Here is a 16438-nt window from a genome sequence, read left to right on the forward strand (position 1 = left end):
CCTGGGCATCAACATCATCACCTGCAGCTGAGGGCTCAGAGATTTAAAATGCTGCAGCTTGGGGAGCCCCTGCCCAGCCTGGGAGCCTTGAGGGCTGCAGGATCCAGTGAGGGATGCTCCACGCTGCGGCCATGGAATGCTGGGTCCTGTGGGGTGGCTGGGTGGGCTGCCAGGTGAAATCCTGACACTCACCTGAGTATCCAGACCAGATTTCCAGCCTGGTGGGAGGTGAAGGTCCCCAAAGCAGGCTGCTGGCTGCCCCTGGGGCCTGGCTCTGCCTCTCCAGTGGGAGAGCAACTCCGAGCACTGGCAATGCCCAGCCTAGCCCAGCTGCCTGGAGTCCTGCAGCTACTTTGCAGTTAGCTTGTTACTTCCTGGACCTCCATCATGCTCACCCCTTGCTGTGCTGATGAGAAGGAGAAAGCTGGTGGCTTTCTGTCACCAGACATATCAGCCTGTGCTGGGGCAGGAACAGGCAGAGATGGCTGGTGTCTCTGGAGCCACGATCACCTCTGCCACCTGGAGAGCTGCGCTCTTGGGGAGCAAAAGACACAGGAGAAAAACATTCAGAAGATACAGGGCAAGGAGACACTGCTGGTGCAAAATTCCACTTTGCCAAAAGTAGCAATGGTGGCTGTGCCGTAGCAATCCCTGGCAGAGCTGTGGGGCTGGGGCTATGCTCAAATTCTCCCAGCCAGGGAATGGGATTACTGGGGGAAGAAGAGAGATTGGGATGCATTGGTCACCAGTGCAGCAAAACACAGGACACAGCAGAGGAAAAGGAAGACCCAGGGACACACTAAGGGAGGGCAGGAGGCTGCAAATCACCTCAAACAGGGAGTAAACAAATTGCTGTGCAGCATAGTGATTTGTAAAACCTGGAAGTGAGCTTTAACAATAACAGATTTTATTGGAAAAGATTAATTTTGCTGTTTATAGGAAATTTTGGGAGCAGGAATCGAGGAGAGGCCCTGCTGGACCCGTGTGCATGGCTCAGCAGTGCCTGGTGCCAGGGGCTGTGCATGGGACTGTGCCCCCAGCCCCGGGTGTGGCAGTCCCCCAGGGTCCTGGCTGGGTTTGTGCATGGAGGAGACAGCTGGACATGGCTTTCTTGGCTCTCTGATCCCAGAGAGGGTGGCTGGAGCGGGGGCAGTTGGGGGTCTCCACCCCAGTGTTGAGGGCTGCTTGGTGGATGAGCATTCTGGCAGGGAAAGCCCATGGCTTGTGAAGGGGCTGAGCTTAATATGCAAGTCACTGCTGGGGAGGAACCTGCCTCATGAAAATGCCATTTCCATGCAGTCCCTCTCCCAGCTATTATCCTGCCTCAGACAAAAGCAATTTACTCAGCCTCCAATAAAGCAAGGGCGATAACGAAGCTGAGAGGAGCCGACTGTGACAGGCAGGACAGCCTCTCTGCCACCAGCACCCACCTGCTGGCTGGGGCTGAGGCTGTGGGGAGAATCTCTAGACTGCACAGTAAATCACAGGCTCTGGGTGGGGGTGTCAGCTGTGCCAGAGCCCTGGCTGGGTGATGTGGTTGGCTCCTGGGCACTGATGGGACAATGCTGCCCTTCAATCACATGCCTGTCCTGCAGGATGGCAAGCCTTGGCATGGGCAGGCTGGGTCCTTGGAGTCCCCACCATAGCACAGCTGAGCAGAGCAAGGCTGGATGCAGCATCTGCACCTAATGGATGAGTTTTGTCAAGTGCTACAACAACCTGGAAAACTGCACCAGCCCCAAGGGCGCTTGGAAACCAAAGACAGTATTTCACCTCCCTGCCTGCCCTGTCAGAGCAGCTCTGAAAGCTCCTTTGTATAGAACCCAACCAGCGTTAAGCATTGAACAGGTATTAAAAAAGAGTAAAGCTGACCTGCAGCCCTGTCCTACTGGATAAAAAGCCACTGACTTGTGTTTTCCCTGGAGAAGCAAACAGGAGGAAAGCCTGAATTAAATCAGGGAGAGAAGGGGAAGCAACTTCAGCTGAGGGATGTGGCAGCAGAGACAGTGCCCTTGGGCCCACCAGCAGAGACTTGTTTTGGATGTTCACCTAGGATCCCAACAGTGATGCACAAAGCCTGTTCCATGTAACAATCTATTTATTACTTTGGTTTTTGTATTTCTGAGCTTGCTTCCAAATTTAGTCAAGATCTGCCCTTTTGCTTCACTTGCATAGATCTTCCCCGAGTGTCAGGAGGCAGCCTGCTGCCAGGAGCTGCTCTGGGGAAGCTGAGGGATCTGGGAGCCCGTGAGGTCTGGGAGCAGCTGAGCAAAGCAGTGCCTGTGAACAATCTCTGCAGCAAGAGCCTGGGGATGTGGGAGCTGGAGACCAGGGGAGAAGCCTCTCAGCAGAGGGAGTGAGCTGACCCCAAAGACGAGTCATCCTCTGCCCACTGTACCACCTTGCACCTCCTTTGACAAACCATGGCACTGCTGGGGTGCTCACAGCCCTGGCACCGCTGGCACCGTCTGACAACAGACAGACACAGAGGCTGTTCTGGGGCACAGGCAGGTGCTTCATCTTGGGGTGATGATTAGAAATAGCCTGAGAACTGTGATCTGGGCATGGGAGATGCTGTAAATCACTCCCAGGTATAAATCAGGGCTGATTCTCTACAGAACCTCACAGAGAGCGAGATAGAGAACAGAGCACGTTTGGCCGCCTCCATCTGGTCTCAGCAAACTGCAGCTGTGAGGAGCAGCCCTGGTGCTCCTGAGAGGACACATTGTTCTTGCCAGTAACATAGGTGAGGAATTTATTGGAAATGCACTTCAACTTCTGAGATTCTGAAATTCAGAGATTAACTGCTTTTAAAGTGAACAGGTTTATAGTGCACCCAAACAAGATTCTCTTCCTGGGAAGGGTAAAGGCCAGAAAAAGCTTTTGCTTTGAGTTGTCACTATCCAGCTGAGAATGGGAGGTATCATCACAGCTGTGAAGAGATCAGAGGTGTGGGGGGTGCTAAAAGGGTACCCCCCTAAGGATCAAGGATTAGGAAGTTCTGGAAGATGACTCACTCTTCATATTGAAGAATTTGGAACAGATGTGCCATTTTCTTTGCATAGGGTTCTGGCGAGGCACAAGTCAGGAGGAGTCAGGGTCATGTACCCACCTCATCTTCAAACAATGCTTCAAGAAATAAACCTTCTGGCACAGGGAGGATGTCTCATCCAGTGCCTCAGACTGGGCAGCCCTTCCTTTGCCCCTGAACCATTTGGGTCCACAGTGAGGGTGTTATCTCAGGTGAGCCCTATCCTGGTGGTTCCTCTTTCCCATCCCAGCTGCTGCGTAGGTCTGTCAGGAAGGAGATGCCTCCTGTGTGCTGATCCTGGGACCTGTGCCCTCCTGCTGCTGCAGCCTCTGGAGCAGAAGCAGCACGTTGTCGGTGAGCTCGTTCCGTGGCCGCCCCATCCCGCTGAGCTTCACCGGCTGCAGGCTGGCGTGGGGGGGCTCGAACCCCTCGGGGCAGCACACCTCACTCAGGAGCAGCCAGGTGCTGTCAGGGTCCACGTGCATCAAATGCAGGAAAACACTTTGGAAAACAGTAGGAAGAGGGGAAAGGAGAGTAAGGACAAGGCCTTTTGGTTGGCACCCACCAGGGTTACTAAGAGCTGAGGAAAGCTCTGGTGCTGTTGGCAACTTCTGGCAGCTGCGCAAATTTGCCTCTTTACAGAGGGCAGTGCAGTGGCCCTATACCTAAGAAAGCAGCTCTGTGTCTCACAGCTACTGGCACATGGGAGAAATATTTATGATACCACACAGTCACTTACAGATATCAAACAAGCAGCTGGTGCAGAACTGACCCGGGCTTGGTGCTGGCACTGTGTGAGCTGATGCTAGCACAAGCATAAACCTGCCTGATCCACATGCTGGGGATGTGACTGTGGGTGACTGCATGCACCATGCATATCTGGGATCTTTCAGATCCTGCACAGATCTTGGGAGAAGTTGCCTGTGCTGTTCACCACACTCTCTGGTTTTTGGGGAGTGAGGGAGTTAACCCATCTGGGCTTCTCTGCCTTTTCAGAGGTGGCAAACCCAAGAGGAGTTTGTCCCCCATTTGGGTTCAGCTGCCAAGGCTGGGTCCCAAGGGAAGCTCAATGCTGTATTTGAGGGCTTTTTGCTCAAGTGAGATCTCCCACCATCCCAAGTCCTTATTAGCTGCCTCCAAATTTTTGTCATTCTGCACAGTACCTTTCACAAAGCAGGATTTTAAACCAAAACCAAACACAACCCTTATTAACACAGAATGAAGGAAAAGAGGAACCACAACTTCCTCTGCAGATTTACTGCTGTGCTGATGGTTTTCACTTTGCATTTCCATACCTCAGTAAGATGGGATTTGCCTTTCCAGTATGCCCTTCACACAGGGCTCCAGCTGTGAGCTGCTGGGACACAGCTGCTGCTGAAGAGGAGGAAGCTCAAGGAGTGAAAGAGCAAATGCTGATTTGTGTGACCTACACTTACCCACCCCCTCCTGCCAGTTCTCCCTGCAGCAACCTTTGGGCTTAGCTAGGTCTCTGTCAGAGTTTAAGGCACAGAAGGTGTACTGGATTTAACTGGTATTAAACTCCGGCTGTGCCATGAACAAAATTAGACTGGAATTTGCAAGGCCTCTTCCTGAATGGTGCTGAGTGCTCTGTGAGCACCAAAGGCACTCAGCACTCACCACACCTATGGTTCAGTTTTCCAAGATCCTAGTAAAGCCCAGCTATGTGTCTTCAGGTCTCTAGTTTTCAGTGAAATCACAGAGCTATGAGGAGAACAGCTGCCAGGTCAGATAATGGGAAGAGAAATCAAGTAGGTCTGTCTCTGCTCCCCCAAGAAGCACAGGACCGAGCTCCCTCTCTAAAAGCAAAGATCACTTGCTACAAAAGCCACACAAAATCCAGATCTGATTGCTGTCCAAATTTCTCCTGGAAGAGCTTTCATCCCTAAAGTGAGGTTGCTTCCAATGTAAAGCAGGGAGAAATCCCTTTGAGAAGCTCTCCTCTGAAAGGGAGTACAGTGCCATGGGTAACGTGAAAGAGCACAGAAATGAGATGAAGGTAGGAGAGAGCTCCCTCTCCTCTTCACAATAACCCTGTGGATGTGACTCCTTACTCATGCACAGCCAAAGTTGTTGCTTTTGCCTCTCTGCCTGTCCCTCAGTGCAGGTCTCTCAACAGCAAGAGGGGAGATGCCACCACTGAAGCTGTTGGCAGTGTCCCCTCCCAAAGGTGCTGTCAGTGCCTATCTGCCTGCTCCAGAGAAACCAGTGGGAATGTGCTCTATGGTGATAGCTGGTCTTGGCAACAACTGCCTCAGCAACACGGCCTTTTTTCTGTGGATTGGCCGTATGCAGGTGAGCTCAAAGGACTCCTCATTCCTATGGCTTTGCTCCTGCAGCTCTGCTGACTGGAAGGGGAGGACTGGCCCACCCAGTGCCAACCCAAGTGAGGGGCAGGTAGGGCCAGGGTACGGAGCTGTCACTGCTGCCATCCTGGCTCCAGCTCTCCAGACACTGCCCTGCCCTCAGCTTGGCTGTGACAGCGGGAGCACATGGCTCTGTGTGCCAGCAAACACCAGCTCCCAGTGGTTCCACCCAGTTTTCAATGGGCTGCTGCTGGTGGGCAGCTGCAGAGATAATCCTTCCTCCTTATGGCTGGGATGGGAGCAGGCAAGGACAAGGAATTGCTGTGAAGGGAACGTGGAAATGGGGAATATTGTGCAGCAGGCTGCTGATCCCCAGCACACACACAGCTGTAGCTCTTACGCTCACAGCACAGACACTCTGCTCTCCAACCTCTTCCCAATCAGTTGCTCCAGGGACAGCAACCCTCAGAGATTATTCAGACCCTGGAGAACTCACTGCCTCTGGTGCCCATAATGGCTCGAGGCTGTGATTATCCCTGATGGCCTGGAGTGCTCTGCAGCTTAAAGAACAACTTGACTTTTACATTTTCAAACTAACTCTGGGGTAGTTTCTAAGCAACCTGTTTCCATAGCAAAGAATCCTGGGGTTAATCCAAGTTTGTTTTCTGTTGTTGCCTTTTCCTTTTTTTTTTTTTTTCTTAAATATCACTTTATTGAATTGTGCCTTGAGCAGGTGGCTGTTCTGGCGTGCTTCAATCCAGCCTGGGAGTGACAGCTGACAATGAATATCCAACAAACCATACAAGCAAACCAGAAGAGGTAAGCTGCATAATCAACCTTGGTAACAAAAAAGGGTCCCAAAATAGATCATATTTGTCCCAAGTGTGTTAAACTTGTTCTACTAGCACAGAGCAATTTGGCTATTGTGTTGCCTTGTCTTTTCCCAAGCTCCAAGCAAAGCCATGGCACAGTGAACAGACTGGCAGAAGGACAAGGCTTCCTGGCTTTCCAACCCTGCTGAATGTTAAACTGGACACAGCCCACCACAGGCTTTGGAAAGATGGGGAAATCATTTTGGATTTCACAGAAAAAAAAAAAAATATCCTTCCTATCCAGACTGCTGACTGAAAGGTCATGGGCTGCAAACATTTAGTAGGAATTAAGTGTAAATTTCAAAACAGTCACTTGAAACTGAAAGAATGGAAAACTGCTTGTCAGTTTTGACAGGAGCCAGTGACAATTTCCTAATCTCTTTTCCTTCAAGGTTATTTCCCTGAGGTGAAAAGCTTGTCAGGGATGATGCAACTTCATAAATTGGCAAGAAGCTCAGATTTACATATTGTGACTTTCTGTTTCCACCACCTCCCCTGGCCTTATTCCCAGTGGTGGGGCCCCACACACCCCCACCTTGCCCAAGTCTTTCTGGGCACTTCCTCACCCTTGCACAGGCTCATCCTCAATGATGGCAAAGACTTTTCTAGTGCTCCTTGGTATTCCCAAACTCTTCTTCAGTAGATTCACCCTTTGGTGATGTTGCATTTGTTTTTTGTTTGTTGTTTGGTTTTTTAAAAAGCTTTGGATAATACTCTCCCAGAATACTCCAAGCAGTCATCTTCTAGTAAAGCCTATTGCTATTGTCCCATTTTCTCTCCCTCAGATGTGCTGGAGTTCTTTTTTTCTCAGCATCTATTTTTGCCTGTTGAGTATTGCATGGAGCTGCAGTTACAAAAATCGCTACTCCCACTGCTTCATCTAATAAAGCTACAGGGTCCCATAAATGGGATTAAGCAGACTCCTTGGGGCATGATAACATCCCTGGATGATAGCCAAACTCCCTTTTTCCTTTTCTGTGTGGCTCAAACACCTTGGCCAAAAACTCCTGCTCAGCCCTTTGCATGCCTACAGAATCCTCATGTAGTCAGTGTATGATTTTTGGAGCTACAACTGATTTTGGAAGTTCTGACCTTGCTCTTGACAGGTCACAACCCATCAGTTGAATAAGAATCCTAAGAGCTGAGCAAAGGCCAGTTAGTATAAATCACCATGGCAAGCTGATTCCAAACATCCTTTTACCTCATATGATTTCTGCAGTGATAAAGCTGAGTTATGTGACGTATGCTGGCGCTCAGGCTGGGGCTAAGATTAGTTCTGGTCTATCTGTTTTTAGAAGCATTTAAAATGCAGAATTTCTCATGTATCAGGCTGATAACACTGTCCTTGCTTAGATGGAAAGGGCCTTATGTGTGACAGCCTGTGTCAGTTTGCAGGATTGCTTTCACACACATGGAGAGCAAGAAGAGCCAGAACTTACAAGAATGTGGTGGCTCAACAGCTGGAGAACAGAAATGGAAGGGATATAAAAGTGATACAATAAACTCTGGTACATCCAGGTTCCAAGACCAGGGATTGTACAGGAATAACTGAAAAAATTAAACCCAAAAGAAACCTCCAAATGCTTCCATGTCTGTAGTGTCAGGCCAGGCACGATGCATACCTCAGTGCATACATGTGTCTGGTCAATGGAGTTAAACAGGAGACAGGGCTTCTATGAGCAGCTTAGTTCGCTGGCATATGGGATGTATGGTGTATCAAAAGCATGGGAGGAGGAGCAAAAGAAATGGCATTTTCCCCTTAAAATATAACATACAGGCGAAAAATGTTCCTTGCCCTGAACTTTGCTGCCCTTTTGCTCCAACAAGTGAGCTCACTTCACCATACAGCTTCCAACAGCGCTCATTTAATATTCCCCTATCCCTGCTGTTGGGGGGAAATTGCACAGCTTCTCAAGCTGCTTGGCTAATGATTTAAAAGCTTCAGATTCCAAATATGTAGACAAATCCTGGTGTTCTGCTTTTCATCCAGCATTCCTTGCACAGACTGAGGCATTACTGCATTAAGGGGATGCACTCCCACAGCATAGAGCCCCTCTGCAGAACAAATGCTGCCGAAGCCTGCTGTGCTGCCGTGAAAGCCTCCAAGGTAAAAATAAACCTGCTCCCACCCGCGCAGAGATACAAACAAAGGAATGCTCCAGCTCCAGAGAGCGCTGGCTCTGAACTGCTGCCCAGCCACACAAAGCCCTTCACACCCTGCACCCCCGGGAGCCTGTGCTTTGTGAAAGGGAATGGATGGGCTGCACTTCCCTTTGCTTCCCTTTCCAGCAGCCTGCCCTGGAAATCCGAAACCGCAGCGGAACCCGCTGGTTTCCCCTCCCCTCGAGGGAGGGCAGGGATGGCCACACAGGAAGGGAGTGGGGGGTGGCTTTCACCCCCATCCTTCGACAGAGGGGCTTTCTGATTTATGTCCTGTGTTCTGTATCTGGACTCGTTTTGTCTCCTGAAATCTCCGGCCTTGGTTCCAGGTGACAACATATGACAACAGTGATTTCTTATCCTGACAGCAGAACATGCTGAGCAGGATTTTGTACACCAAGCAGTAAAGTATGTCTGTCAACACTTCCTAGAGCTGGAGTGTGTTCACCTAAACTGTCTTTGCTCTTTTAGACTCACCCAGCCTTCTCAGAGCAACACTGGTGCCAAAACTGACAGCTTCCCAAACAAACTCTGGTCCACCTGGCAGAGCCTGGGTTGGAGCCCAGGGAAAATGGAAGGATAACAGAAGTAAATCCCTCAGCCTGCAAAAGGTATTAAGTGATAAAATACAAGGGAATGCCTGGCACATCCTCTTCCATAGCTGTCTTCCCTCTGCAGTTTGATGCCACCAGCAGGCCAAGAGCCTCAAGCATTTGGTTAGGAAAAGCAAGTAGTACATCTTCCCCTCTGTCCCAAATGCACTGCAAGGTCACCTCTAGTGTCTGTGCAAGCTGACAACTCACCTCTCTAACTCACTCTGGGGAGTAAATGATACTTCACCACAGAAAACTTCTATGAGAGGCCCTGCTGTACAGGACTTAAATGTGCTGGAAGGTGCAACAGGAAAGGTACAAAAGGAATGGGATCACCATGCTCCCTCTGTCACCCACTATTTGTACACCAAACACACCTGCATTTAAGAGACATTACCTCTGGGCAGCTTCTTGCAGTTTCACAGGTTGCTTGGCGCTGAGGTAAATCAGGCAGGCATCTGCCACTTTATTCAGGTCACTCTCGCCTGCAGAAATGGAACAGGAAAGAAGGGTAGGAGGTGACCTCCTCAGCAGCTGCTGCCTAATGGAATCAGTTCCAAATTGGCAGCAGAGGCTTCAGAGCCTTTGAGCTGTCTGACCCGGAGCTCTTCTGACCTTGCCTTTTAAGCATCTTGCTGCAAAGCCAGGAAAGCAATCAAGGGCACTGAGAGGAAAAGAGCAACTAGCCAGCAAACCTTCTCCCTCATCTATGTCAATTCCAGAAATTTCACTTGGGGGGAATTTCAGTTTCATTCAATAGAAGAGTGTGATGTACTGGATTTAAAGGGTCACTCAGAGATAAGCCCACAATGGAACCAGGCAAGCTAGCCAGAAGTCTTATCTGGGCTTCAGTTTGTTCAGTAAGAACGAAGTGTAGCCCAACAGGCCCTACAGCAATGCAGGGGCTCCATTCTGTACTCTCTTCTCATTCACAAGTGGGATGAGCAGTCAGATTTTGCATATGGTGGGAACCTTCTCTCCCATTTGTCTCCTGGGGAGAAAAGTGCCCAGCACCTCTTTACAGAGCTCCCACAGACAACAGATTTAGGCTGGAGAAGACCAGGAAATCAATTCCGTGGGCAGCAGGAGGAAAAGCAGCAAGTTGAAAGAGTCAAGTCTGGCAGAGATCCACACAACCTGTGCTTCCCCTGGTACTCACCCATGTCCAGCCTCTCGCAGAGAGAGCCCAGGCCCTGCAGCACAGCCAGCTGCAGTTTGAAGGCCAGTGTGTGGCTGTACACAGGCCCAGCTCTGGCACTCACTGGGGCCTGGCTGAGAAGGGAACTGGTCAGCTTGGGCAGGACATCTTTGGAGAATCTCTGCCTCAGGAAGTCCCCACATGTTTGAGCCAGGGTACACAGCACCTAAGAGAGAGACATCAGTTACAGGGGACAGTGCACACACTGTCCTGGGAGGAGCTCAGTGATCCACACCAGCCTGAGGGATTCAGACATTCTCCCCCTGGAACATTGTTTTTGCAGGCAAGAGCACTGTGACCATACCTGCCCCAGTTTCCCCATAATGAGCAGAAGGTGAATGTTTGAGAGGCTGAGTGAGCTGCACCCTGCTCTGCAGTGTCACCTGGCTGACCCCCTGGGCTGCCCTTCCCTCATTAGCACAGTAAAGGTAAGAGCAGCTGTGCAGTCTTACTCAGAATTAGCGGAGGAGTCTCTGATGAAAAATGCCATTAAATATCATTATATCCTTAAATCTCTTTTGTGGTGCAGACAACCCATCTTTCCAAGCACATCAGCAAGCAGAAAGGCCAAGTGGCCACGGAAAAGAGCACACAGCACTTCTGGTGTGTGACCAGGATCAAACTCAATTTGGGCAGAGAATGGCCCTAAATGCATGTAAAAACAAAGGAGCATCCATGTGGCCAGAACACTGATCCCTCTTTTGGAACTTCACTGAGCTCATGGTCTCAGTGTGCAAGACTGAGATGCTAGTTTCTTGTGTTTGATTTACACTGATATGACACTTCTTGTCCTGGAATTTGAGCAGCAAGACACATGGTGGGGAATTCATACAGCAAAACTGAAGCTGGGTGCATGATGACTTGGACTTTTCAAGAGTTAATTAGTTTTTGTACAGCAATCTCAGGAACAGCATCAAGGCTTTACCTGTGGACAAGCTGCAGTGAGAGTGGTACAAACCCACCCAGAGCAGAGCATGGTGACCCCATGCTCCAAACCACATTTAAACATTACTGCAGGAGCTTGGTGCTCTCTCCTGAGCTGCAGCACTGCCTGAGCCACTTCCTGCCCAAGCCCCAGCTGGAAATGCTGCTGGCAGTCACTGCCATACCTTGAAGGCTCTGAGCACTGCCAGAGGGTCGTCGTTAATCAGCCGGGTGACAAGAGCTGGCCAGACACGGTGAGCCATGGGAAGCAGATGGTTTCCATGAGGATGCAGCATGGTTACACAGAGCTCCAGCACGTCCAGGACCTAGGCAAGAAGGGAGGGAGCAGACTTGAGTGCTGCAGTGCCAGGCATTCAGGTGAATCCCAGCATCACCTCAGGAAGCCGGGAGGAGGGGGTGAACAGCAAAGGGTGCGGTTTTACCACAGCAGGAACAGGGACAAGTGAACAGTGCTTAGAGTTCAGACCTGTTTGGAAAGGGACAAGCACTGCAGTGACACAACCTGTGCTGGGTACAGAGTTGGGCTGGGAGCAGGGTAGGATTCCTGCACAGCCTGAGCTGCACACTTGGATTCCACTGTGGCTGTGGCAGCAGGATCACCTGGCAGAGCTGGGACTGCTGGGATGAGAATCTGGGTTACGCCTCATTTTTCTGTCTCACTTTGCACTTTAAAAGGAGGCCACCTTCAAAGGGTTTTCATAATTAGAAAAAAGTCAGGCTTTTAGCCCTGCTTATCATCACCCCAGCTACTTCAAAAACATTCATCAGCCTGTGCGCTGCAGCCTGAGGAAGGGGGATGGGAAGCACAGATGGGAGAAAGATGCTTCTGTTTCCTTCACCAAAGGACAAAGCACAAGACTTAACTGTCATAAGTATCAATGGAAAGTGCCCAATACAAAGCCACCCTTAAGATTCTGTTCCACCTGGCTGCCATTCCTAATCCAGAGCACTCCCAAAAAACTATCTCCCTTTCTCTTGCCAGGTTTGGAGGATCTGTCCTGCTCGAGCATATGGCAGCACAAACCTGGGGATGGCAGGGAGCCCAACGTGCGTGGCACACACGCTGACGAGCTACCAGCCCCTTCATGGGCACCATCTGTCCCCTCAGAGCCGGCGATTACCGACCTTCAGCCGCACTCGGAGGCTCCCGTCAGACAGCAAGTGAATGCACCTCTCCATCACATCCCTGGCCAGCTGAGCATGGCTTGGCATTGGAGCCTCTCCTTCTGTGTCAGTGTTGGGCTCTGGCTTAGCAAGGGGAGCATCATCTGGAAGACAAAACCATTACTGAACCATGAAAATTACTTGGAAGCTCTGGGAGATCACAGCACCCACCCACAACCACTCTGCAAATTCCTAAGTAAGGCCTTTGGCATTTTTTAATGTGCTTAGATATAACTAAGCCTATGAGTTCTGTGAGTTAGTGTCAGGTTCAGTTAAGAGTGTGGGGCTAGGGAATGTTCGCTTTCTTTACTGGACAATGCAGCTGGTTTGACATTTGCAGTCTCTTCTCACCATGGACTTATTTCCCATTGATTTTTATTAAAAATGAAAAGCCTGGGTATTTAAAGATGAAGTATTTAAAGGTCAGGATTGCAGCACAGCCCAGTGAAGACTAAAAAGTTCCCTATATGAATGTCTGCAGTGCCTACCAAGGCCAAGTGAGAAGGGAGCAGTGGCATCATTAGCCAGGAGAAAACAGTACAGATTCCCAAGGGAACACGAGGAAAATGCATAAGATCCTGGAAAGGGAAAACTTCAGGTCCTGAACTCAAATGAACTGTTACGAGGTAAGAAAAAACATAGTGTGCTTGTGTCTCTGAGCTAGAGAAGCCTTGATCTCCAAACATTTGGCTCCCCCACTCAAACAGAACAAAGCATGAACACCCTACAGCACTTTACATGAACCAAGGTCAGCCCAAAGACCTGAGACTGTCAGCCTGGTCCCAAGGTCCCCATGTGACAAAAGGACACTTCAGAGGTCACAGTCTCTCTGCAAGCTGACCATGCTCCTCTCCAGCCAGGCACAGCACTGACCTGCCTCCTCCTCCTCCAGGTCAGGAAGATCACCCTCTGCGATCTGCTTCTGGCTGACATAGTCAAGGAAGAATCGTTCCACTTCTTGACTTGTCATTGTCACCTCCTGCTGCCCCTGGGACAGAGCCCTGCTGTGCCCCTTGTCAGTCTGCCTTTGCTGGTGTTCCTCAGCGCTGGGCATTCCAAACCACTGCACTGCAAAAAAGGAACTGACATGTCACTGAGCAACCACGATCCCCTCCTGCCAGTCAGCAAGGTGCCATGGATTTCATGAGAGATGAAATGGTTCTCACACCTCATGGGATTGCACCTGATTCAGGCACCTGCTGTCACATCCCAGTCACCTCCTTGATAGTATGGGAATGTTAAAAAGGAATACATGCCATGTGCTTCTATGGAATGTTCATGGGAGCAGTGAATCCTTCCTCCCTCAGCAACTAAAGGCCATGTTCCTGTGAAAGGCTGCAGGCCAGGCAAACTGGAGAGGGAAAGCTACTAGTGATCTTTGCTTGAGTGCTGGCCCAGCAAGCAAAGCACAAGTGGCCATCACACTGCAACACCTTGGCTACCTGGAACCTCCCATGGCAAGTGGAAAAGTCCACGACAAGTACCCTTAGCGACAGCAAAGCTGAATTGCACAAAGTAAACATTGTTTTGGTACCTAGAGCAGTCATGACTGACTGGAGGACCCTGAGGAAGGTGGAAGCCTGGCTATTGTAAGACTGATCTAGTGCAGACAGGACATCTTGGATTACATCTTCTACCAGTGGCAGCAAGCTGGCATCTGAATGCCTCAGCATTGTGTCCAAGACCTGGGACGCACGTGCCTGATATGCCAGGTGGCGCAAATTCAGGGAAATCCCGTTCACCAGATAGTCAGAATTCTCATTAATCAAACACTGCACCGAGTTGTAAGCACAGGCCTCACATATGTCTGCCAGTGTCCCCAGTGCTGTCTCACTGATGAGCAGAGTCCTGTCACCAGCCTTTTCCAGCACAGGGTAGAGAGCTGACAGCAGCAGCAGCCGGAACTCCTTCCCGAGGACAGCAGCAAAGCAGCCAACGCCCTCCAGCTGGATGCAGATCTGCCAGATGTTGCTGTTTATGGTGCGGGTTGTGACTGGGGGCTCTGGAGACAGGAGAACGCTGCTGGATGTCCCTTCCGCACAGGCAGCGAGTCCCAAGTGCTGCACTGACTGCTCAGGGCTGCTTTCTTCTGTGTCATTGCTAGTGACCAAATACCAGTTCACCTGGTCCATGTACTCATCCAGAATGGACGTTATGGACCCTTTGAGATCATCCACATTCAGTGGAACTTCCCTCTCCTGCAGGAAATCCACTCCCACTCCGGCAGCTCCTGTGACCAGCTCATTGAGGATCATGGCTGCCTGCTTTCGGTACAGGCTGGACTCGCTGTACAGCCCCATGAAGTGATCCACAAGCAAGTAGAGGTTCCCGTAGTAGCCAAGTACACGACACACTTGCTGAAGGAGCTGGAAAACCTTCTCCTCTGTGAAGAAGCGGAAGTACTTCTTCTGGCACCTGCCCTTCTGCACACCCTGCTGCAAGGGGCCTGGTGGCCCAGAGCGCCGGGCCTCCACTATCTTCACATCCGTCACATCCAGCTCCAGAACCTGCACCAGTGCCTTGGACAGGCGCTGCAGGTGGGACATGGAGTTGAGGACAATGTTAATCTTGGGGCCCAGCAGCTTCAGGTAGCCAAGCAATAAGCTCAGCGTGGAAACCTTGCCCATGTCATCCTGAGAGTTCATCAGGCGGGGAAGAGCTGTGGCAAGGGAATGGAGGTTCTCAGAGAGGACATCAGCAAGAGCCCTGTTCTGTGCCACAATCCTCTGCTCTGAGATCTCTTGCAGAACTGTGTTACACCTGCTCTGGACTTCGCTGTTTTCATCATTAACCAGCCCAACCAAGGCCTTTAAGAGGTGACTGAACGAGTCCACCAGTGACTGACTGCAGTTCCTCAGTAAGTGGTGTACCAGCTCCACCAGCTCCAGTCTCACCTTCCAGTGGGGGTGAATTGAAGAAGATTCAACCACTTTATGCAAGAGAAGAGAGAGTTTTTCAGCAGTACTTTTAGTCCAGTCAGGTCCTCTGTGGATCATTAGCTCTGATATTCTGTTGTGTTCCACTGGCAACTTTTCCTTACTCTCTGGGATTCTGGCTAGCTGTTTGTCAGCCATGACCAAGCCAACGATCAGATAAAAGAGTCTGATGGCAGAAACGGTGGTTTTGTGACCTTGTTTGACGTCTCCAGCAATAACTCGAGACAGTGCAATAGAAATCCCAGGCAGAAAAGAAGCAAACAAATCCCCACATTGCTGTGACTCATCTTCATCCAGGTGTCGGTGCTCTTGGCAGTCACACTGCAGAACCAGGACCTGCAAGCACTCCAAAGCAGAGATCTTGATTTGCTTTGCTTTTTCTTGCTCTGCAAGTGTCAGAAGCAAAGACACAGCGAATCCTAAGAGCGGAAGGGTAGAAGGTTGGTACAGAGACAAGATAACATCCCCATAAGCCGAATGCATCAGGGTGTGGAGTGCCTGGATCACAGCCAGCTTCAGCTCCTCGGACAGCGGGGCGGCTTTGCCCGAGCTGGGAGGGGGAGCGAGGCAAGTACACAGCTCAGAGAAGAGCTCCTGCAGCAGCTCCTGCTTCTTCACGCACGTAGCCGCAAGCACGGAGGAGATGCACTGCACCAGGCTCTGCACCAGCCGCTCCTGCTTGGGCCCCGGCACCCGCAGGGCGAAGCGCAGCGGGAACAGCACGTACTCCTGCAGCTCCTGCAGGGCCGCGCCGCTCACCCCGGCCAGGTGCGCCTGCAGCTGCCGCACGTTCTCCACCGTCTGCACCCGCGTCAGCTGCACGCAGACGGGGCGCAGCGCCCCGAACGCCGCCTGCGGGGTGTCGAACACGGCCATGCCGGGGGACCGGGGGCCGCGGGCCCTGCCTGGTGCCGGGGGGGTCCCGCCAGGCCGGGCGGCCCTGAGGGTGCCGGAAGTGACGCCGCGGTACCAGCGCCACAAAGCTCCCGCGAAGTGCGGCGGGCACTGTGAGAAAAGTCTCTGGTGCCCGCAACACGCATGAGCCGGCGACGTGACACTGAACTAAACGGAGCTGTCAGCGCCACAAAGCTCCCGCGGGCCTGGGCAGGCGCTGTGAGAAAAATCGCGAGTTCTGGTAAGCGCGCAGGCGCTGGCGATGGTTGCGCATGCGCTGAGCCCGCTCGCTGTGCGGCCCGGCTCCCTCCGGCGCTCCGT

At 51.3% G+C, this 16438-nt stretch overlaps 1 protein-coding gene across 2 annotated transcripts; it reads right to left on the bottom strand.

Moving 5' to 3' along the window:
* Positions 1-885: 885 nt before the first annotated feature.
* TTI1 (TELO2 interacting protein 1) lies at positions 886-16379 on the bottom strand. Of its 2 annotated transcripts, XM_005524715.3 has the most exons (7): positions 13822-16378; positions 13161-13355; positions 12249-12391; positions 11288-11428; positions 10140-10344; positions 9378-9465; positions 886-3532 (listed from the first exon to the last, which is right to left on the bottom strand). In XM_005524715.3, exons 1-7 carry the CDS (start codon positions 16097-16099, stop codon positions 3298-3300), a joined length of 3285 nt encoding a protein of 1094 aa, XP_005524772.2. In that variant the 5' UTR covers positions 16100-16378; the 3' UTR covers positions 886-3297. The 2 variants fall into 2 exon arrangements, with proteins under 2 accessions (XP_005524772.2, XP_014109708.2); XM_014254233.2 differs by lacking the exon at positions 13161-13355 and having other exon boundaries at positions 13822-16379.
* Positions 16380-16438: the final 59 nt, after the last annotated feature.

Source organism: Pseudopodoces humilis, chromosome 19 (assembly GCF_049639895.1).
Source record: "Pseudopodoces humilis isolate 2021_Gansu_Grassland_sample_001 chromosome 19, ASM4963989v1, whole genome shotgun sequence".
Taxonomy (NCBI): Eukaryota; Metazoa; Chordata; class Aves; order Passeriformes; family Paridae; genus Pseudopodoces; species Pseudopodoces humilis.